Source organism: Corythoichthys intestinalis, chromosome 8 (genome assembly GCF_030265065.1).
Source record: "Corythoichthys intestinalis isolate RoL2023-P3 chromosome 8, ASM3026506v1, whole genome shotgun sequence".
Taxonomy (NCBI): Eukaryota; Metazoa; Chordata; class Actinopteri; order Syngnathiformes; family Syngnathidae; genus Corythoichthys; species Corythoichthys intestinalis.
Window position 1 is genome coordinate 2,376,275 of NC_080402.1, and position 24,419 is coordinate 2,400,693.

Below are 24,419 nucleotides of genomic sequence, written 5' to 3' on the forward strand. Positions count from 1 at the left end.
TATAGTTCCTTAATAAATCACTTTTTTTGTGTGTGTGTGTCCGGCCAGGTTCTGAACAAACGATGCGTGGAGGCAGCCGTGACGACGGGCTTGGCGCTCAACTGCCGCATCAACGAGACATCGCTTTTTGACAGGAAGCACTACTTCTACGCCGATTTGCCTGTTAGTATTGAAGTCAAGTATTCTGGTTTGAATTGAAATGAGTTGTATTTTTAGTTGACGTCCAATCAATTTGAAATGGCACCGAATGAACGTTCCCAGTGTTTTAAAAAAAAAAAAAAAAGTTTTTTTTTTTTTAAATTGGTAAGATTTAATTCTTTAAAAAAAAAAACTTTTCCTTTAAATGATACAAAGTAATGTATATCTTTTTACAGAAACAACCCAGAACTATAGAAATTTATAATTTTTACTATTTTTTATTTTTTACTTTAAAAAAATTTAAGATAAGAATATTTACTTTGCCTTTTTTAATGAAAAAAAGTTTGAAAATTTAAAATTTAAATTAAAAAAAATTTTAAAGAATAACTTTTTTTAAAAATTAAAATGAGAATATTTACTGTTTTTTGAAATCTATTTTTTGACAAAAAAGAATATCTTTTTTTTTTTTGATGAAGCAAAATATAAAAATAGTTTTCATCCAGAACGACAGATATATAAACATTGCCCCCCCTTTTTTATTTAAAAAAATAAATTATTAAAATTTCAAAAATAGAAACCATTTAAAACTAGGCCTGCAAGCAGGACTGAACGGGCCCTCGCAATCTAGCGCAACTCGGACGTCACGCAACTCGGACAGTGTGCAGGTCAGGGTGGTGGCAGATCGTCCTCTCTAATCATCTCATTAGAACCTAACATGCGCGAAAGTTGCCTCTTTACATTCACACACCTAAGAGATAAAAACCCCTATTGGACAGAGGACTACAAAAAAGGAGCGAATAAAGGGTCATCACAGCAACAGACAGAGACATGTGGACATGGGCCGTAAAATAAGTATTTTAAAAGGTCTTGAAACTACAATGACCAACCTGAAAAGAACTGGACATATATTTAAAAAAATGAGTGACTTTCTATTGCCACTAGTTGGCGCTGTAGGGTTGATGCAAATGACCCCTACAGGACCCTTCAGACTATGACTCAACAAGCACGATATGTTTGGCGCAGATATGTTGTAGAAGTTATGACTGTTCAAAACTTGTGGTGAGACGAAATGGCTTCAGTCATTTTTACTTCTCCTGTTGGACCCTTCTGCTTCAACCAAACCTCAGTATTTTTCATCAGGCACCTGAACACATGTCTTCAGGCTCCCCTGATGCAGGTTTGAGGTGAATAGATTTTTTTTTCCTTGGAGGAGGAGCCTGTTTCGTAAAAAAGGCATTTCCTGTTCCCACTAGGGGGCGCTAGGCCTAATGAGTAATATTTCAATGCACTCGTGTTCAGGGTGGGATCCCGCACATACATGCCAGATATGAAAAAGATTGAACGTTGTTTCAAGGAGCTATTAGTCCTTTACTGAATTTGTCATTTTGCCGAAAAAATGGCCGACTTTGGCACCACGCCCAGGTCAGACCCAGGAATGAAAACACACCATTTTGAAAAGTTTAGATTTCATAGGTCTCCTGAATTGTCTAACCAATTTTGAAGATGATCCAATTGATTCCCTCTGTGACAAGGTCTCAAATGTGCACCCTGTTAATTGATAAAAATTTCACATCCGATCCAAAATACCCGATTTCCTGTTGGGTTTGGAATATGGGTGCAAGAGACTTTTTGGAGCAGTTTTGCACAAGGTATCGACTCCCCAAATTTCATTGCTCTACGTTAAAAAAACCTAATAGGAAACGCCTTTTTGAAAAATTCAAGGGGGCGCCACTGAGCCATTTTGTTACATTTTTTTGTAACGTTGAGAGATTATCGAAATCCACACAAAGCCGCATGTATGTGCAAAATTTGGTGAGTTTTCGTGCATGTCCAGGCCTCCAAATGTAAACTGTACTAGAAATGGACAGAAATTTCACATTTGATCCAAAATACCCGATTTTCTGTTGGATTTGGAATATGGGTGCAAGAGGCTTTTTTGAGCAGTTAGGCATAAGGTATCTACTTCCCAAATTTCCTTGCTCTATGTTGAAAAAACCCAACAGGAAAGGCCTTTTTTAAAACTTCTTTCTGTCGCCACTAGTTGGCACTGTAGAGTTGATGCAAATGACCCCTACAAGAACCTTCAGGGTATGACTCTCAACAAACACGGAAAGTTTGGCGCAGATATGTTGCATATCTGCCGAGTTATGACTGTTCAAAGTTTTTGGCGAGACAAATTGTTGACGGTCATTTTCACTTCCAGTTTGGACCTCTCCGCTTCAACGAAACCTCAATATTTTTCATCAGGCACCTGAACACATGTCTTGAGGCTCCCCTGAAACAGGTTTGAGGTCAATAGATTTTTTTCCCTTGGAGGAGGAGCCTGTCTCGTAAAGAAGGCCATTTCCTGTTTCCACTAGGGGCGCCAGGCCTAATGGGTAATATTTCAATGCAGTCGTGTTCAGGCTGGGATATCTCATAAACATGCTAAAAATGAAAAAGATTGAACGTTGGATCACGGAGTTTTTAATCATTTTCTGAATTTGGTATTTTGCCTAAAAATGGCCGACTTTGGGACCACGCCCAGGCCAGACCCTTGAATGAAAACACACCATTTTGAAAACTTAAGATCTCATAGGTCTCCTGAATAGTCTGACCAATTTTGAAGACGATCCAACTTTATCCTTCAGCGACAAGGTCTCAAATGTAAATCGATAAAATTTCGCATTTGACCCAAAATTTCCAGCTTCCTGTTGGGTTTGGAATATGGGTGCAAGAGACTTTTTGGAGCAGTTTTGTACAATGTATCGACTCACTAAATTTCATTGTTCTACGTTGAAAAAACCTAATAGGAGAGGCCTTTTTGAAAATTTCAAGGGGGCGCCACTGAGCCATTTTGTTAAATTTTTTTGTAGATTATCAAAATTTACGCAAAGTTGAATGTATGTGCAAATTTTGGTGAGTTTTCGTGCATGTTCAAGCCTCCAAACGTAAACTCCAACTGTGAACCGAAAAAATTTCACATTCGATCCAAAATACCCGATTTCCTGTTGGATTTGGAATATGGGTGCAAGAGGCTTTTTTGAACAGTTAGGCATAAGGTATCTACTCCCCAAATTTCATTGCTCTACGTTGAAAACCTGAGAGGAGAGGCCTTTTTGAAAATTTTAAGGGTCAAGGGGGCGCCACTGAGCCATTTTTTGACATTTTTTCAAAACGACGCAAGATTATCGAAATTTACGCGAATCTGCACGTATGTGCAAATTTTGGTGACTTTTCGTGCATGTTCAGGCCTCCAAATTGGCCATTTTCATTTGCCATGAAGAAAGAATAATAATAATAATAATAACTAGGCCTGCAAGCAGGACTGAACGGGCCCTCGCAATCTAGCGCAACTCGGACGTCACGCAACTCGGACTGTGTGCAGGTCAGGGTGGTGGCAGATCCTCCTCTCTAATCATCTCATTAGAACCTAACATGCTCGAAAGTCGCCTATTTACATTCCCACACCCAAGAGATAAAAACCCCTATTGGAGAGAGTACTACAAAAAAGGAGCCACTACTGAGCTGTGCAGCCAAGCCCTTATTCAAAACCAAAATTAATCTTCTAACTGGGCCAATTCGACCAAGTGTGCCAACTATTGTGGCTCTATAAGCTCCCTGAATCTCTGAAAAAAAATATTTCCTTGAAATGGCGAACAAAGGGTCGTCACGGCAACAGACAGAGACACGTGGACATGGGCCGTAAAAAAGTATTTTAATAGGTCTTGAAACTACAATGACCAACATGAAAAGAACTGGACATGTTTTGGAAAAACGAGTGACTTTCTATCGCCACTAGTTGGCGCTGTAGGGTTGATGCAAATGACCCCTACAAGGCCCTTCAGGGTATGACTCTCAACAAGCACGGGAAGTTTGGCGCAGATATCTTGTATATCTGCCGAGTTATGACTGTTCAAAGTTTTTGGAGAGAAAAATTGTTGACAGTCATTTTCACTTTCCTGTTTGGACCCCTCCGCTTCAACGAAACTTCAATATTTTTCATCAGGCACCTGAAGACAGGTCTTAAGGTTTCCCTTATGCAGGTTTGAGGTAGATTGATTTTTTCCTTTAGAGGAGGAGTGTGTCCCGTAAAAAAGGGCATTTCCTGTTCCCACTAGGAGGCGCCAGGCACAAATGGTAAATTTTCAATCCAGTCCTGCTCAGGCTGGTATACCTCACACACATGCCAGATTTAAAATAGATTGAACGTTGTATGAGGGAGTTATCAGTCATTTTCCGAATTCGGTGTTTTGGCGAAAAAATGGAAGAATTTGGCGCCCCGCCCAGGTCAGGCCCGTGAATGAAAACACACCATTTTTATAACTTAAGATTTCATATGCCTCATGAACAGTCTCGCCAATTTTGAGAATGATCAAACTAATTCCCTAGGTGCCAAGGTGTAAAATGTGCACACTGTAAATCGATAAAAAGTTCACATTCAATCCAAAATACCCGATTTCCTGTAGGATTTGGAATGTGTGTGCAAGAGACTTTTTGGAGCAGTTTTGCACAAAGTTTTGACTCTCCAAATTTCATCACTCTATGTGAGAAAAACCTAAATGGAGAGGCCTTTTTGAAAAATTCAAGGGGGCGCCACTGAGCCATTTTGTTAAATTGTTTCGTAACGTTGCAAGATTATCGAACGTTATCCAAAGCCGCATGAATGTGCAAATTTTGGTGAGTTTTTATGCATATTCAAGCCTCCAAATGTAAACTCTTACTGTGAACCCATGAAAATTTCACATTCGATCCAAAATACCCGATTTCCTGTTGGATTTGGAATATGGGTGCAAGAGACTTTTTGGAGCAGTTTTGCATAAGGTATCTACTCCCCAAATTTCCTTGCTCTATGTTGAAAAAACCCAATAGGAAAGGCCTTTTTTAAAACTTCTTTCTGTCGCCACTAGTTGGCACTGTAGAGTTGATGCAAATGACCCCTACACGAACCTTCAGGGTATGACTCTCAACAAACACGGGAAGTTTGGCGCAGATATGTTGTATATCTGCCGAGTTATGACTGTTCAAAGTTTTTGGCGAGACAAATTGTTGACGGTTATTTTCACTTCCAGTTTGTACCTCTCCGCTTCTACAAAACCTCAATATTTTTCATTAGGCACCTGAACACATGTCTTGAGGCTCCCCTGAAACAGGTTTGAGGTCAATAGATTTTTTTCCCTTGGAGGAGGAGCCTGTCTCGTAAAGAAGGCCATTTCCTGTTCCCACTAGGGGGCGCCAAGCCTAATGGGTAAAATTTAAATGCAGTCGTGTTCAGGCTGGGATATCTCATATACTTGCTAGAAATGAAAAAGATTGAACGTTGTATCACGGAGTTTTTAATCATTTTCTGAATTTGGTGTTTTGCCCAAAAATGGCCAACTTTGGGACTACGCCCAGGCCAGACCCTTGGATGAAAACTCACCATTTTGAAAACTTAAGATCTCATATGTCTCCTGTATAGTCTGACCAATTTTGAAGACGATCCAACTATTTTCTTCAGCGACAAGGTCTCAAATGTAAATCGATAAAATTTCGCATTTGATCCAAAATTTCCGACTTCCTGTTGGATTTGGAATATAGGTGCAAGAGACTTTTTGGAGCAGTTTTACGCAATGTATCGACTCACCAAATTTCATCATTCTACGTTGAAAAAACCTAATAGGAAAGGCCTTTTTGAAAATTTCAAGGGGGCGCCACTGAGCGATTTTGTTAAATTTTTTTGTAGATTATCAAAATTTACGCAAAGTTGCATGTATGTGCAAATTTTGGTGAGTTTTCGTGCATGTTCAGGCCTCCAAACGTAAACTCCAACTGTGAACCGAAAAAATTTCACATTTGATCCAAAATATCCGATTTCCTGTCGGATTTGGAATATGGGTGCAAGAGGCTTTTTTGAACAGTTAGGCATAAGGTATCTACTCCCCAAATTTCATCGCTCTACGTTGAAAACCTGAGAGGAGAGGCCTTTTTGAAAATTTTAAGGGTCAAGGGGGCGCCACTGAGCCATTTTTTGAAATTTTTTCAAAACGACGCAAGATTATCAAATTTTACGCGAATCTGCACGTATGTGCAAATTTTGGTGACTTTTCGTGCATGTTCAGGCCTCCAAATTGGCCATTTTCATTTGCCATGAAGAAAGAAGAATAATAATAATAATAATAATAATAATCCTTTGCATTACAATAGGGCCTTCGCACGCCTAGTGCTCGGGCCCTAATAATAATAATAATAATAACTAGGCCTGCAAGCAGGACTGAACGGGCCCTCGCAATCTAGCGCAACTCGGACGTCATGCAACTCGGACAGTGTGCAGGTCAGGGTGGTGGCAGATCGTCCTCTCTAATCATCTCATTAGAACCTAACATGCGCGAAAGTTGCCTCTTTACATTCACACACCTAAGAGATAAAAACCCCTATTGGACAGAGGACTACAAAAAAGGAGCGAATAAAGGGTCATCACAGCAACAGACAGAGACATGTGGACATGGGCCGTAAAATAAGTATTTTAAAAGGTCTTGAAACTACAATGACCAACCTGAAAAGAACTGGACATATATTTAAAAAAATGAGTGACTTTCTATTGCCACTAGTTGGCGCTGTAGGGTTGATGCAAATGACCCCTACAGGACCCTTCAGACTATGACTCAACAAGCACGATATGTTTGGCGCAGATATGTTGTAGAAGTTATGACTGTTCAAAACTTGTGGTGAGACGAAATGGCTTCAGTCATTTTTACTTCTCCTGTTGGACCCTTCTGCTTCAACCAAACCTCAGTATTTTTCATCAGGCACCTGAACACATGTCTTCAGGCTCCCCTGATGCAGGTTTGAGGTGAATAGATTTTTTTTTCCTTGGAGGAGGAGCCTGTTTCGTAAAAAAGGCATTTCCTGTTCCCACTAGGGGGCGCTAGGCCTAATGAGTAATATTTCAATGCACTCGTGTTCAGGGTGGGATCCCGCACATACATGCCAGATATGAAAAAGATTGAACGTTGTTTCAAGGAGCTATTAGTCCTTTACTGAATTTGTCATTTTGCCGAAAAAATGGCCGACTTTGGCACCACGCCCAGGTCAGACCCATGAATGAAAACACACCATTTTGAAAAGTTTAGATTTCATAGGTCTCCTGAATTGTCTAACCAATTTTGAAGATGATCCAATTGATTCCCTCTGTGACAAGGTCTCAAATGTGCACCCTGTTAATTGATAAAAATTTCACATTCGATCCAAAATACCCGATTTCCTGTTGGGTTTGGAATATGGGTGCAAGAGACTTTTTGGAGCAGTTTTGCACAAGGTATCGACTCCCCAAATTTCATTGCTCTACGTTAAAAAAACTTAATAGGAAACGCCTTTTTGAAAAATTCAAGGGGGCGCCACTGAGCCATTTTGTTACATTTTTTTGTAACGTTGCAAGATTATCGAAATCCACACAAAGCCGCATGTATGTGCAAAATTTGGTGAGTTTTCGTGCATGTCCAGGCCTCCAAATGTAAACTGTACTAGAAATGGACAGAAATTTCACATTTGATCCAAAATACCCGATTTTCTGTTGGATTTGGAATATGGGTGCAAGAGGCTTTTTTGAGCAGTTAGGCATAAGGTATCTACTCCCCAAATTTCATTGCTCTACGTTGAAAAAACCCAACAGGAAAGGCCTTTTTTAAAACTTCTTTCTGTCGCCACTAGTTGGCACTGTAGAGTTGATGCAAATGACCCCTACAAGAACCTTCAGGGTATGACTCTCAACAAACACGGAAAGTTTGGCGCAGATATGTTGCATATCTGCCGAGTTATGACTGTTCAAAGTTTTTGGCGAGACAAATTGTTGACGGTCATTTTCACTTCCAGTTTGGACCTCTCCGCTTCAACGAAACCTCAATATTTTTCATCAGGCACCTGAACACATGTCTTGAGTCTCCCCTGAAACAGGTTTGAGGTCAAAAGATTTTTTTCCCTTGGAGGAGGAGCCTGTCTCGTAAAGAAGGCCATTTCCTGTTTCCACTAGGGGCGCCAGGCCTAATGGGTAATATTTCAATGCAGTCGTGTTCAGGCTGGGATATCTCATAAACATGCTAAAAATGAAAAAGATTGAACGTTGGATCACGGAGTTTTTAATCATTTTCTGAATTTGGTATTTTGCCTAAAAATGGCCGACTTTGGGACCACGCCCAGGCCAGACCCTTGAATGAAAACACACCATTTTGAAAACTTAAGATCTCATAGGTCTCCTGAATAGTCTGACCAATTTTGAAGACGATCCAACTTTATCCTTCAGCGACAAGGTCTCAAATGTAAATCGATAAAATTTCGCATTTGACCCAAAATTTCCAGCTTCCTGTTGGGTTTGGAATATGGGTGCAAGAGACTTTTTGGAGCAGTTTTGTACAATGTATCGACTCACTAAATTTCATTGTTCTACGTTGAAAAAACCTAATAGGAGAGGCCTTTTTGAAAATTTCAAGGGGGCGCCACTGAGCCATTTTGTTAAATTTTTTTGGAGATTATCAAAATTTACGCAAAGTTGAATGTATGTGCAAATTTTGGTGAGTTTTCGTGCATGTTCAAGCCTCCAAACGTAAACTCCAACTGTGAACCGAAAAAATTTCACATTCGATCCAAAATACCCGATTTCCTGTTGGATTTGGAATATGGGTGCAAGAGGCTTTTTTGAACAGTTAGGCATAAGGTATCTACTCCCCAAATTTCATTGCTCTACGTTGAAAACCTGAGAGGAGAGGCCTTTTTGAAAATTTTAAGGGTCAAGGGGGCGCCACTGAGCCATTTTTTGACATTTTTTCAAAACGACGCAAGATTATCGAAATTTACGCGAATCTGCACGTATGTGCAAATTTTGGTGACTTTTCGTGCATGTTCAGGCCTCCAAATTGGCCATTTTCATTTGCCATGAAGAAAGAAGAATAATAATAATAACTAGGCCTGCAAGCAGGACTGAACGGGCCCTCGCAATCTAGCGCAACTCGGACGTCACGCAACTCGGACAGTGTGCAGGTCAGGGTGGTGGCAGATCGTCCTCTCTAATCATCTCATTAGAACCTAACATGCGCGAAAGTTGCCTCTTTACATTCACACACCTAAGAGATAAAAACCCCTATTGGACAGAGGACTACAAAAAAGGAGCGAATAAAGGGTCATCACAGCAACAGACAGAGACATGTGGACATGGGCCGTAAAATAAGTATTTTAAAAGGTCTTGAAACTACAATGACCAACCTGAAAAGAACTGGACATATATTTAAAAAAATGAGTGACTTTCTTTTTTTTTTTTTTTTTTTTTTTTTTTTAAACCTGTCCTGTTCAGCTATTTGACACAGAGAATGGAAGTCTAAGTGCCCGGATTCTGAACAGTTTTAATGTTTCACATTGAGAGTCTGACATACTCCCATTGTGATCATTCAAAATACCTTTTTATTATGACAAAGCAGCGAACAGGAAGGGATTATGGGGGGACAGAAGAAAAGAAATACAAGAGAAGAAAGAAAAGAAACACATACACAAACAACAACAAGAAATACATTGAACATCTAAACTAGTTACTAATATGCTGGTGCTATCGTCAGCGAGATGTATTTCCGGTTTACACCATGTGGGGGCCTATTGGCCAGTGAAAGAGGAGAATGGGGGTGGGGGTGTCTATAAGACTATAAACTAAGTGATTGAAAGGGGTAGAGTGTACACAAATCAGTTCTGTGATCTAGAACCCAGTAATCGTGTGAATCTCTTATGAGTGAAAGCCCGTTGGCGACCAACCCTACGCCGCCACATCGCCAATCCCGGCACCGGAACCCCCAACCCGAGCATGCCCTACCACATCCAGCAGCACGCAAGCCCCACCGGGCGCGCGACAGCCACGCAGACGGGCGGAGAGACCGCGCGGGCACCAACCCAGGGCCACGGCCCACACCCAGCCAGCCCGGGGAGGGAGGGCGGGCGGGGGGGCGGGGGGATCCATGCGCAGCCCATCCCTCCTCCAACCGCCCAGCAAAGGAGCCACCGTCACCCCCCCCCGGGACCCAGGGTGGTCCCCCGGGCCACCCGCGCGCCCATCAACCGGCCTTCAGGGATGGCAGGAGGGGACGCATCACCAACCCCACGCCTACACCCACCCCCGCCCGCCCACCCGGACCACGAGCCACAGCCCCCCAACCGGCACGGCACGCCACGGGACCCCCAGCGGCCCACCAAGCCCCAGGCAAGGCAGGGCCCCCCGCCGGTGCAGGCGACACCCCGCTGATACACCGGCGCCCAGCCAGCGACCCGCGACGGAGCGCAGGGCGGACGCCCAGCCAGAGAAGAGAGGGGAAGGCGGAGGCAGGAGAACGCCCAGGGACTGCCATGGGGCGACGCAAGATCGGAGACCCGACCCCCCAACCCACTCCCGCGGCCGGCAGCCGAGGCAGAGGGGAGGCCACACCCCGGGAGCCACGCCATATAGAAAAAGTGTGGGACCCACCTACCACCCTATTACTGTGGCTGCCAGGTTCCCGACTGGCAGCCATCACCCAGCACCGTGATGGGGGTGTGAGGGGAGGGTAGTGCAATGTATGCATTAAAATAGGAGAGCTTGGCTTGGGGCAGTGGGACCGCAGCATGGAGTTTCTGTCCAGCCGCCCGTCCCACCGCCCTTTGCCAGAGCTCTCCTGTGGAGTATGATGTGTGTGGTGCATTTAAAAAAGGTGCAGGGATGGCGGGGCCTGTGGTGAGGAGGCAGCCGTGAGGCCCCCCCCCCCCCCCAGCAGGTCCCAACCATCCCACAACCTTGGTGTGTGGTGCATTAAAAACAGGGGGGAGTCGGGCTGGGACTGTAAAGCCCCGTCCCAACTCTCCCCGGAGAAATGTATGAGCATGTAAGTGCCAGGGTGAAAAATATTTACAGTGCCGAAGTGAGAAGTGCGTGAGTTAAGAGGCAGGCTCCCGCGGGCGTGGCCCCGTCCACCAGAACCACCGGCCCCAGGGCGGAAGAAGCGTCAGGGCCCCGATCAATCCCCGCCCCAGAACACCCACGGCGCCTCCGCGACCGCCCACCCCCCTCCCACCCACCGAGCACCCACCCCGCACCCCGAGCAGGCGCCACACCAAGCGCCGGCGACCAGGGGGCGTCCACCCCACCGGCAAGGGACAACAAGCCTCACCCTAGGCCCCGCGGGCCCCAAGAGGCCCCGCTAACGACCCCGCCGGCCGGGGGGCAGCCGCGGCCGCCGCGGCCCAGGGAGGCAGACAGAGCCGGAAACAGACCAAGGGGAGAGAAGCGCACCCCCCACAACCCACCCCCGGGCCAAGAGGGGCGCGCGGTATGGCACCAGAGGGCACCTCCCCGGCACCCGGTACAGGGAGACGCGGCTCCGGCCGGGCGGACCTGGGAGGGAACCATGGCTGCCGCATACACCCCCCGGCCCCCACCCCAACCCGGCCGGCCGGGGAAGGGCCGCGGCCCCGGACCGGCACCCGCACGGCCCCCCCACCCGCCCACGACACCAGCGCGCGCCCGACGGGACCCCCCGCACAGCCAGACGCAACCGGACAAGCCCCGGCCGAAAATCCCGGGGGCCAAGACCGGCGGCGGGACGGCCCAGGGCAGGACGCCAACAAACTCCACCTGTAAAGCTGATAGAAGAAGAGGTTTATCAAACACCATTAGATGTATGCCAAGGACCAGTGAAGTGTATTATTTACGCATAGTTCCTTAATTGTTCCAAGTCTGATAAGTAATATATAGGGTGTTCCAAAAAAAGTTGCATATGATCCCCAGCAGCTGGAAACCAAATTGTCCATGAGTATCCTTGTAAAATAAGCCCATTGACCGACTAAACTGTGAAGGAAGAAAAATTATTTATTACATGCTGTTGGGAGTGTATAAAACAATTCGGATTTAAACATGTCCAGTTTCCAGCTGCAGAAGGATGCATACAACTTCCCTGGACACCCCGCATACATCCATTTATGTATACAATTTTATTATTTTTGTGGCATTCCTTCGCAGGTGAGAGAGAATCCTTAGTCTATGTTCATCATTCTTGCGACCGTTTCCCACTGTTGTTCATATTTGTCCATTTTATTTGTCTGTTTGGCAGATATTTTCTCTAATGTTATATATTCAATGATTAGATTTAGCCATTGGTTAATGCTAATGTTTTGTTTGTTTTTCCAATTCAACAATATTGTTTTTTTGGCTATCGTTAGACTTGCTAGTAGTGGACGGGTTTGATGGATAGAGATATTCACTGTATTCAGATCGCCAAGCAGACAAAGAGTTGGAGACAATGGAATCCTGCAGTTCAATAGGAAAGAGAGTTTCTTCGTTATCTGTGCCCAGAAATCTTGTATTGGTTTACATTGCCAAAGAGCATGAAAGTATGTATCTGAAATATCTTCGTTGCAGCTTATACATTTATCGGATTGGGAGAACCCCATTTTGTGCATTTTAGATTGAGTAATATGCCATCTGTGCAGTATTTTGAACTGTATAAGCTGAAGGTTCTTATTCTTTGTCATTATAAATGCATTTTTACAGATGTTGGACCAATAGTTATTATCTAATGTTACCGAAAGTTCGTTATTCCATTTTTCGATTGGTAGGCAAGTAGAGTTGTTACATGAGAGGGCTTTATATACTTTTGAAAGTATTTTTTTTTGTTGAGGATGTATATTTATTATTTTATTTACGAAAGGTGGTGGGTCTAACGTACCCGTTAGTGATGGAAATTTGCTTCTGATGGCTGCCCTGATTTTATTGTATTGAAGGAAATTGACCCCTTTGATCTGGAAATCTTGTACTATTTTTTCATATGACATGAATGTATTATCTTTAAACAAATGCTGTTTTGGAAAAACAAGTGACTTTCTATTGCCACTAGTTGGCGCTGTAGGGTTGATGCAAATGACCCCTACAGGACCCTTCAGACTATGACTCAACAAGCACGATATGTTTGGCGCAGATATGTTGTAGAAGTTATGACTGTTCAAAACTTGTGGTGAGACGAAATGGCTTCAGTCATTTTTACTTCTCCTGTTGGACCCTTCTGCTTCAACCAAACCTCAGTATTTTTCATCAGGCACCTGAACACATGTCTTCAGGCTCCCCTGATGCAGGTTTGAGGTGAATAGATTTTTTTTTCCTTGGAGGAGGAGCCTGTTTCGTAAAAAAGGCATTTCCTGTTCCCACTAGGGGGCGCTAGGCCTAATGAGTAATATTTCAATGCACTCGTGTTCAGGGTGGGATCCCGCACATACATGCCAGATATGAAAAAGATTGAACGTTGTTTCAAGGAGCTATTAGTCCTTTACTGAATTTGTCATTTTGCCGAAAAAATGGCCGACTTTGGCACCACGCCCAGGTCAGACCCAGGAATGAAAACACACCATTTTGAAAAGTTTAGATTTCATAGGTCTCCTGAATTGTCTAACCAATTTTGAAGATGATCCAATTGATTCCCTCTGTGACAAGGTCTCAAATGTGCACCCTGTTAATTGATAAAAATTTCACATTCGATCCAAAATACCCGATTTCCTGTTGGGTTTGGAATATGGGTGCAAGAGACTTTTTGGAGCAGTTTTGCACAAGGTATCGACTCCCCAAATTTCATTGCTCTACGTTAAAAAAACCTAATAGGAAACGCCTTTTTGAAAAATTCAAGGGGGCGCCACTGAGCCATTTTGTTATTTTTTTGTAACGTTGCAAGATTATCGAAATCCACACAAAGCCGCATGTATGTGCAAAATTTGGTGAGTTTTCGTGCATGTCCAGGCCTCCAAATGTAAACTGTACTAGAAATGGACAGAAATTTCACATTTGATCCAAAATACCCGATTTTCTGTTGGATTTGGAATATGGGTGCAAGAGGCTTTTTTGAGCAGTTAGGCATAAGGTATCTACTCCCCAAATTTCATTGCTCTACGTTGAAAAAACCCAACAGGAAAGGCCTTTTTTAAAACTTCTTTCTGTCGCCACTAGTTGGCACTGTAGAGTTGATGCAAATGACCCCTACAAGAACCTTCAGGGTATGACTCTCAACAAACACGGAAAGTTTGGCGCAGATATGTTGCATATCTGCCGAGTTATGACTGTTCAAAGTTTTTGGCGAGACAAATTGTTGACGGTCATTTTCACTTCCAGTTTGGACCTCTCCGCTTCAACGAAACCTCAATATTTTTCATCAGGCACCTGAACACATGTCTTGAGGCTCCCCTGAAACAGGTTTGAGGTCAATAGATTTTTTTCCCTTGGAGGAGGAGCCTGTCTCGTAAAGAAGGCCATTTCCTGTTTCCACTAGGGGCGCCAGGCCTAATGGGTAATATTTCAATGCAGTCGTGTTCAGGCTGGGATATCTCATAAACATGCTAAAAATGAAAAAGATTGAACGTTGGATCACGGAGTTTTTAATCATTTTCTGAATTTGGTATTTTGCCTAAAAATGGCCGACTTTGGGACCACGCCCAGGCCAGACCCTTGAATGAAAACACACCATTTTGAAAACTTAAGATCTCATAGGTCTCCTGAATAGTCTGACCAATTTTGAAGACGATCCAACTTTATCCTTCAGCGACAAGGTCTCAAATGTAAATCGATAAAATTTCGCATTTGACCCAAAATTTCCAGCTTCCTGTTGGGTTTGGAATATGGGTGCAAGAGACTTTTTGGAGCAGTTTTGTACAATGTATCGACTCACTAAATTTCATTGTTCTACGTTGAAAAAACCTAATAGGAGAGGCCTTTTTGAAAATTTCAAGGGGGCGCCACTGAGCCATTTTGTTAAATTTTTTTGTAGATTATCAAAATTTACGCAAAGTTGAATGTATGTGCAAATTTTGGTGAGTTTTCGTGCATGTTCAAGCCTCCAAACGTAAACTCCAACTGTGAACCGAAAAAATTTCACATTCGATCCAAAATACCCGATTTCCTGTTGGATTTGGAATATGGGTGCAAGAGGCTTTTTTGAACAGTTAGGCATAAGGTATCTACTCCCCAAATTTCATTGCTCTACGTTGAAAACCTGAGAGGAGAGGCCTTTTTGAAAATTTTAAGGGTCAAGGGGGCGCCACTGAGCCATTTTTTGACATTTTTTCAAAACGACGCAAGATTATCGAAATTTACGCGAATCTGCACGTATGTGCAAATTTTGGTGACTTTTCGTGCATGTTCAGGCCTCCAAATTGGCCATTTTCATTTGCCATGAAGAAAGAAGAATAATAATAATAACTAGGCCTGCAAGCAGGACTGAACGGGCCCTCGCAATCTAGCGCAACTCGGACGTCACGCAACTCGGACTGTGTGCAGGTCAGGGTGGTGGCAGATCCTCCTCTTTAATCATCTCATTAGAACCTAACATGCTCGAAAGTCGCCTATTTACATTCCCACACCCAAGAGATAAAAACCCCTATTGGAGAGAGTACTACAAAAAAGGAGCCACTACTGAGCTGTGCAGCCAAGCCCTTATTCAAAACCAAAATTAATCTTCTAACTCGGCCAATTCGACCAAGTGTGCCAACTATTGTGGCTCTATAAGCTCCCTGAGTCTCTGAAAAAAAATATTTCCTTTAAATGGCGAACAAAGGGTCGTCACGGCAACAGACAGAGACACGTGGACATGGGCCGTAAAAAAGTATTTTAATAGGTCTTGAAACTACAATGACCAACATGAAAAGAACTGGACATGTTTTGGAAAAACGAGTGACTTTCTATCGCCACTAGTTGGCGCTGTAGGGTTGATGCAAATGACCCCTACAAGGCCCTTCAGGGTATGACTCTCAACAAGCACGGGAAGTTTGGCGCAGATATCTTGTATATCTGCCGAGTTATGACTGTTCAAAGTTTTTGGAGAGAAAAATTGTTGACAGTCATTTTCACTTTCCTGTTTGGACCCCTCCGCTTCAACGAAACTTCAATATTTTTCATCAGGCACCTGAAGACAGGTCTTAAGGTTTCCCTTATGCAGGTTTGAGGTAGATTGATTTTTTTCCCTTTAGAGGAGGAGTGTGTCCCGTAAAAAAGGGCATTTCCTGTTCCCACTAGGAGGCGCCAGGCACAAATGGTAAATTTTCAATCCAGTCCTGCTCAGGCTGGTATACCTCACACACATGCCAGATTTAAAATAGATTGAACGTTGTATGAGGGAGTTATCAGTCATTTTCCGAATTCGGTTTTTGGCGAAAAAATGGAAGAGTTTGGCGCCCCGCCCAGGTCAGGCCCATGAATGAAAACACACCATTTTTATAACTTAAGATTTCATATGCCTCATGAACAGTCTCACTAATTTTGAGAATGATCAAACTAATTCCCTAGGTGCCAAGGTGTAAAATGTGCACACTGTAAATCGATAAAAAGTTCACATTCAATCCAAAATACCCGATTTCCTGTAGGATTTGGAATGTGTGTGCAAGAGACTTTTTGGAGCAGTTTTGCACAAAGTTTTGACTCTCCAAATTTCATCACTCTATGTTAGAAAAACCTAAATGGAGAGGCCTTTTTGAAAATTTCAAGGGGGCGCCAGTGAGCCATTTTTTTACATGTTTTCGTAACGTTGCAAGATTATTGAACGTTATGCAAAGCCGCATGTATGTCGAAATTTTTGTGAGTTTTCGTGCATGTTCAAGCCTCCAAATGTAAACTCCTACTGTGAACCGATAAAAATTTCACATTTGATCCAAAATACCCGATTTCCTGTTGGATTTGGAATACGGGTGCAAGAGACTTTTTGGAGCAGTTTTGCATAAGGTATCTACTCCCCAAATTTCCTCGCTCTATGTTGAAAAAACCCAATAGGAAAGGCCTTTTTTAAAACTTCTTTCTGTCGCCACTAGTTGGCACTGTAGAGTTGATGCAAATGACCCCTACAAGAACCTTCAGGGTATGACTCTCAACAAACACGGAAAGTTTGGCGCAGATATGTTGCATATCTGCCGAGTTATGACTGTTCAAAGTTTTTGGCGAGACAAATTGTTGACGGTCATTTTCACTTCCAGTTTGGACCTCTCCGCTTCAACGAAACCTCAATATTTTTCATCAGGCACCTGAACACATGTCTTGAGGCTCCCCTGAAACAGGTTTGAAGTCAATAGATTTTTTTCCCTTGGAGGAGGAGCCTGTCTCGTAAAGAAGGCCATTTCCTGTTCCCACTAGGGGGCGCCAGGCCTAATGAGTAATATTTCAATGCAGTCGTGTTCAGGCTGGGATATCTCATATACATGCTAGAAATGAAAAAGATTGAACGTTGTATCACGGAGTTTTTAATCATTTTCTGAATTTGGTATTTTGCCCAAAAATGGCCGACTTTGGGACCACGCCCAGGTCAGACCCTTGGATGAAAACTCACCATTTTGAAAACTTAAGATCTCATATGTCTCCTGAATAGTCTGACCAATTTTGAAGACGATCCAACTATTTTCTTCAGCGACAAGGTCTCAAATGTAAATCGATAAAATTTCGCATTTGATCCAAAATTTCCGACTTCCTGTTGGATTTGGAATATAGGTGCAAGAGACTTTTTGGAGCAGTTTTACACAATGTATCGACTCACCAAATTTCATCATTCTACGTTGAAAAAACCTAATAGGACAGGCCTTTTTGAAAATTTCAAGGGGGCGCCACTGAGCCTTTTTGTTAATTTTTTTCAAAGATTATCAAAATTTACGCAAAGTTGAACATATGTGCACATTTTGGTGAGTTTTCGTGCATGTTCAAGCCTCCAAATGTGAACTCCAACTGTGAACCGAAAAAATTTCAGATTCGATCCAAAATAACCGATTTCCTGTTGGATTTGGAATATGGGTGCAAGAGGCTTTTTTGAGCAGTTAGGTATAAGGTATCTACTCCCCAAATTTCATTGCTCTACGTTGAAAACCTGAGAGGAGAGGCCTTTTTGAAAATTTTAAGGGTCAAGGGGGCGCCACTGAGCCATTTTTTGACATTTTTTCAAAACGACGCAAGATTATCGAAATTTACGCGAATCTGCACGTATGTGCAAATTTTGGTGACTTTTCGTGCATGTTCAGGCCTCCAAATTGGCCATTTTCATTTGCCATGAAGAAAGAAGAATAATAACTAGGCCTGCAAGCAGGACTGAACGGGCCCTCGCAATCTAGCGCAACTCGGACGTCACGCAACTCGGACTGTGTGCAGGTCAGGGTGGTGGCAGATCCTCCTCTCTAATCATCTCATTAGAACCTAAGATGCTCGAAAGTAGCAAAAACCCCTATTGGAGAGAGTACTACAAAAAAGGAGCCACTACTGAGCTGTGTAGCCAAGCCCTTATTCAAAACCCAAAACTAATCTTCTAAGTGGGCCAATTCGACCAAGTGTGCCAAATATTGTGGCTCTATAAGCTGCCTGAGTCTCTGAAAAAAAATATTTCCTTTAAATGGCGAACAAAGGGTCGTCACGGCAACAGACAGAGACACGTGGACATGGGCCGTAAATAAGTATTTTAATAGGTCTTGAAACTACAATGACCAACCTGAAAAGAACTGAACATGTATTGGAAAAACGAGTGACTTTCTATCGCCACTAGTTGGCGCTGTAGGTTTGATGCAAATGACCCCTACAAGGCCCTTCAGGGTATGACTCTCAACAAGCACGGGAAGTTTGGCGCAGATATGTTGTATATCTGCCGAGTTATGACTGTTCAAAGTTTTTGGAGAGAAAAATTGTTGACAGTCATTTTCACTTTCCTGTTTGGACCCCTCCGCTTCAACGAAACTTCAATATTTTTCATCAGGCACCTGAAGACAGGTCTTAAGGCTTCCCTTATGCAGCTTTGAGGTAGATTGATTTTTTCCCTTTAGAGGAGGAGTGTGTCCCGTAAAAAAAGGGCATTTCCTGTTCCCACTAGGAGGCGCCAAGCACAAATGGTAAATTTTCAATCCAGTCCTGCTCAGGCTGGTATACCTCACACACATGCCAGATTTAAAATAGATTGAAGGTTGTATGAGGGAGTTATCAGTCATTTTCCGAATTCGGTGTTTTGGCGAAAAAATGGCCGACTTTGGCACCCCGCCCAGGTCAGGCCCGTGAATGAAAACACACCATTTTGATAACTTAAGATTTCATATGCCTCATGAACAGTCTCGCCAATTTTGAGAATGATCAAACTAATTCCCTAGGTGCCAAGGTGTAAAATGTGCACACTGTAAATCGATAAAAATTTCACATTCAATCCAAAATACCCGATTTCCTGTTGGGTTTGGAATATGCATGCAAGAGACTTTTTGGAGCAGTTTTGTACAAGGTATCGACTCTCCGAATTTCATCCCTCTACGTTGAAAAAACCTAAATGGAGAGGCCTTTTTGAAAATTTCAAGGGGGCGCCACTGAGCCATTTTGTTACATGTTTTCGTAACGTTGCAAGATTATTGAACGTTATGCAAAGCCACATGTATGTCCAAATTTTTGTGAGTTTTCGTGCATGTTCAAGCCTCCAAATGTAAACTCCTACTGTGAACCGATAAAAATTTCACATTCGATCCAAAATACCCGATTTCCTGTTGGATTTGGAATACGGGTGCAAGAGACTTTTTGGAGCAGTTTTGCACAAGGTATCGACTCCCCAAATTTCATCACTCTCTGTCAAAAAAACCTAATAGGAAACGCCTTTTTGAAAAATTCAAGGGGGCGCCACTGAGGCATTTTGCTACATTTTTTCGTAACATTGCAAGATTATCGAACGTTATCTAAAGCCGCATGTATGTGCAAATTTTTACGAGTTTTTGTGCATATTCAAGCCTCCAAATGTAAACTCCTACTGTGAACCCATGAAAATTTCACATTCGATCCAAAATACCCGATTTCCTGTTGGATTTGGAAAATGGGTGCAAGAGACTTTTTGGAGCAGTTTTGCATAAGGTATCTACTCCCCAAATTTCCTTGCTCTATGTTGAAAAAACCCAATAGGAAAGGCCTTTTTTAAAACTTCTTTCTGTCGCCACTAGTTGGCACTGTAGAGTTGATGCAAATGACCCCTACAAGAACCTTCAGGGTATGACTCTCAACAAACACGGGAAGTTTGGCGCAGATATGTTGTATATCTGCCGAGTTATGACTGTTCAAAGTTTTTTGCGTGACAAATTGTTGACGTTCATTTTCACTTTCCTGTTTGGACCCCTCCGCCTCAACAAAACCTCAATATTTTTCATCAGGCACCTGAACACAGGTCTTAAGGCTCCCCTGATGCAGGTTTGAGGTCAACAGATTTTTTTCCCTTGGAGGAGGAACCTGTCTCGTAAAAAAAGGCATTTCCTGTTCTCACTAGGGGGCGCTAGACCTAATGGGTAATATTTCAATGCACTCGTGTTAAGGGTGGGATACCACACATACATGCCAAATATGAAAAAGATTGAACGTTGTGTCAAGGAACTATAAGTCATTTACTGAATTTGTCATTTTGCCGAAAAAATGGTCGACTTTGGCACCACGCCCAGGTCAGACCCGTGAATGAAAACGCACCATTTTAGAAACTTAAGATTTCATATGTCTCCTGAACAGTCTCACCAATTTTGAAGATGATCCAACTAACTCCCTCGGCGAAAAGGTCTCAAATGTGCACCCTGTAAATCGATAAAAATTTCATATTTGATCCAAAATAACCGATTTCCTGTTGGGTTTGGAATATGCGTGTAAATGCTTTTTTGGAGCGGTTTTGGACAAGGTATAGACCCCCCAAATTTCATTGCTCTACGCTGACAGACCCTAATGTTATAGGCCAATTTTAAAATTTCAAGGGGGCGCCACTGAGCCATTTTGTTATATTTTTTTGCAACGTTGCAAAATTATCGAAATTTACAATTTTCCGGACGTATGTGCAAATTTTGGTGACTTTTCGTGCATGTTCAGGCCTCCAAATTGGCCGTTTTCATTTGCCCTGAAAAAAAAAAAAATAAAAAAAAATAAAAAAAAAAATAATCCTTTGCAAAACAATAGGGCCTTCGCACGCTTAGTGCTCGGGCCCTAATAATAATAATAATAATAATCCTTTGCATTACAATAGGGCCTTCGCACGCCTAGTGCTCGGGCCCTAATAATAATAATAATCCTTTGCATTACAATAGGGCCTTCGCACGTCTAGTGCTCGGGCCCTAATAATAATAATAATAACTAGGCCTGCAAGCAGGACTGAACGGGCCCTCGCAATCTAGCGCAACTCGGACGTCACGCAACTCGGACTGTGTGCAGGTCAGGGTGGTGGCAGATCCTCCTCTCTAATCATCTCATTAGAACCTAACATGCTCGAAAGTCGCCTAATTACATTCCCACACCCAAGAGATAAAAACCCCTATTGGAGAGAGTACTACAAAAAAGGAGCCACTACTGAGCTGTGCAGCCAAGCCCTTATTCAAAACCAAAATTAATCTTCTAACTTGGCCAATTCGACCAAGTGTGCCAAATATTGTGGCTCTATAAGCTGCCTGAGTCTCTGAAAAAAAATATTTCCTTTAAATGGCGAACAAAGGGTCGTCACGGCAACAGACAGAGACACGTGGACATGGGCCGTAAAAAAGTATTTTAATAGGTCTTGAAACTACAATGACCAACATGAAAAGAACTGGACATGTTTTGGAAAAACGAGTGACTTCCTATCGCCACTAGTTGGCGCTGTAGGGTTGATGCAAATGACCCCTACAAGTTCCTTCAGGGTATGACTCTCAACAAGCACGGGAAGTTTGGCGCAGATATGTTCTATATCTGCCGAGTTATGATTGTTCAAAGTTTTTGGAGAGAAAAATTGTTGACAGTCATTTTCACTTTCCTGTTTGGACCCCTCCGCTTCAACGAAACTTCAATATTTTTCATCAGGCACCTGAAGACAGGTCTTAAGGCTTCCCTTATGCAGGTTTGAGGTAGATTGGTTTTTTCCCTTTAGAGGAGGAGTGTGTCCCGTAAAAAAGGGCATTTCCTGTTTCCACTAGGAGGCGCCAGGCACAAATGGTAAATTTTCAATCCAGTCCTGCTCAGGCTGGTATACCTCACACACATGCCAGATTTAAAATAGATTTAACATTGTATGAGGGTGTTATCAGTCATTTTCCGAATTTGGTGTTTTGGCGAAAAAATGGAAGAATTTGGCGCCCCGCCCAGGTCAGGCCCGTGAATGAAAACACACCATTTTTATAACTTAAGATTTCATATGCCTCATGAACAGTCTCGCCAATTTTGAGAATGATCAAACTAATTCCCTAGGTGCCAAGGTGTAAAATGTGCACACTGTAAATCGATAAAAATTTCACATTCAATCCAAAATACCCGATTTCCTGTAGGATTTGTAATGTGTGTGCAAGAGACTTTTTGGAGCAGTTTTGCACAAAGTTTTGACTCTCCAAATTTCATCACTCTATGTTAGAAAAACCTAAATGGAGAGGCCTTTTTGAAAATTTCAAGGGGGCGCCACTGAGCCATTTTCTTAAATTGTTTCGTAACGTTGCAAGATTATCGAACGTTATCCAAAGCCGCATGTATGTGCAAATTTTGGTGAGTTTTTATGCATATTCAAGCCTCCAAATGTAAACTCTTACTGTGAACCCATGAAAATTTCACATTCGATCCAAAATACCCGATTTCCTGTTGGATCTGGAATATGGGTGCAAGAGACTTTTTGGAGCAGTTTTGCATAAGGTATCTACTCCCCAAATTTCCTTGCTCTATGTTGAAAAAACCCAATAGGAAAGGCCTTTTTTAAAACTTCTTTCTGTCGCCACTAGTTGGCACTGTAGAGTTGATGCAAATGACCCCTACAAGAACCTTCAGGGTATGACTCTCAACAAACACGGAAAGTTTGGCGCAGATATGTTGCATATCTGCCGAGTTATGACTGTTCAAAATTTTTGGCGAGACAAATTGTTGACGGTCATTTTCACTTCCAGTTTGGACCTCTCCGCTTCAACGAAACCTCAATATTTTTCATCAGGGACCTGAACACATGTCTTGAGGCTCCCCTGAAACAGGTTTGAGGTCAATAGATTTTTTTCCCTTGGAGGAGGAGCCTGTCTCGTAAAGAAGGCCATTTCCTGTTCCCACTAGGGGGCGCCAGGCCTAATGGGTAATATTTCAATGCAGTCGTGTTCAGGCTGGGATATCTCATATACATGCTAGAAATGAAAAAGATTGAACGTTGTATCACGGAGTTTTTAATCATTTTCTGAATTTGGTATTTTGCCCAAAAATGGCCGACTTTGGGACCACGCCCAGGTCAGACCCTTGAGTGAAAACTCACCATTTTGAAAACTTAAGATCTCATATGTCTCCTGAATAGTCTGACCAATTTTGAAGACTATCCAACTATTTTCTTCAGCGACAAGGTCTCAAATGTAAATCGATAAAATTTCACATTTGATCCAAAATTTCCGGCTTCCTGTTGGGTTTGGAATATGGGTGCAAGAGACTTTTTGGAGCAGTTTTGCACAATGTATCGACTTGCCAAATTTCATCGTTCTACGTTGAAAAAACCTAATAGGAAAGGCCTTTTTGAAAATTTCAAGGGGGCGCCACTGAGCCATTTTGTTAAATTTTTTTGTAGATTATCAAAATTTACGCAAATTTGCATGTATGTGCAAATTTTGGTGAGTTTTCGTGCATGTTCAGGCCTCCAAATGTAAACTCAAACTGTGAACCGATAAAAATTTCACATTTGATCCAAAATATCCGATTTCCTGTTGGATTTGGAATATGGGTGCAAGAGGCTTTTTTGAACAGTTAGGCATAAGGTATCTACTCCCCAAATTTCATTGCTCTACGTTGAAAACCTGAGAGGAGAGGCCTTTTTGAAAATTTTAAGGGTCAAGGGGGCGCCACTGAGCCATTTTTTGACATTTTTTCAAAACGACACAAGATTATCGAAATTTACGCAAAGCCGCACGTTTGTGCAAATTTTGGTGACTTTTCGTGCATGTTCAGGCCTCCAAATTGGCCATTTTCATTTGCCCTGAAAAAAGAATAATAATAATAACTAGGCCTGCAAGCAGGACTGAACGGGCCCTCGCAATCTAGCGCAACTCGGACGTCACGCAACTCGGACTGTGTGCAGGTCAGGGTGGTGGCAGATCCTCCTCTCTAATCATCTCATTAGAACCTAACATGCTCGAAAGTCGCCTAATTACATTCCCACACCCAAGAGATAAAAACCCCTATTGGAGAGAGTACTACAAAAAAGGAGCCACTACTGAGCTGTGCAGCCAAGCCCTTATTCAAAACCAAAATTAATCTTCTAACTTGGCCAATTCGACCAAGTGTGCCAAATATTGTGGCTCTATAAGCTGCCTGAGTCTCTGAAAAAAAAAATTTCCTTTAAATGGCGAACAAA

At 42.7% G+C, this 24,419-nt stretch overlaps 1 protein-coding gene across 3 annotated transcripts in view; it reads left to right on the plus strand.

Moving 5' to 3' along the window:
• The window catches only part of gatb (glutamyl-tRNA(Gln) amidotransferase, subunit B), a 47,889-nt gene that overhangs the window by 865 nt on the left and 22,605 nt on the right, over positions 1 to 24,419 (plus strand). For all 3 annotated transcript variants that reach the window (XM_057843218.1, XM_057843216.1, XM_057843217.1), the window contains exon 3: positions 49 to 162. In XM_057843218.1, coding sequence (XP_057699201.1) covers positions 49 to 162 — 114 coding nt within the window. The remainder of the gene's footprint in view (positions 1 to 48; positions 163 to 24,419) is intronic.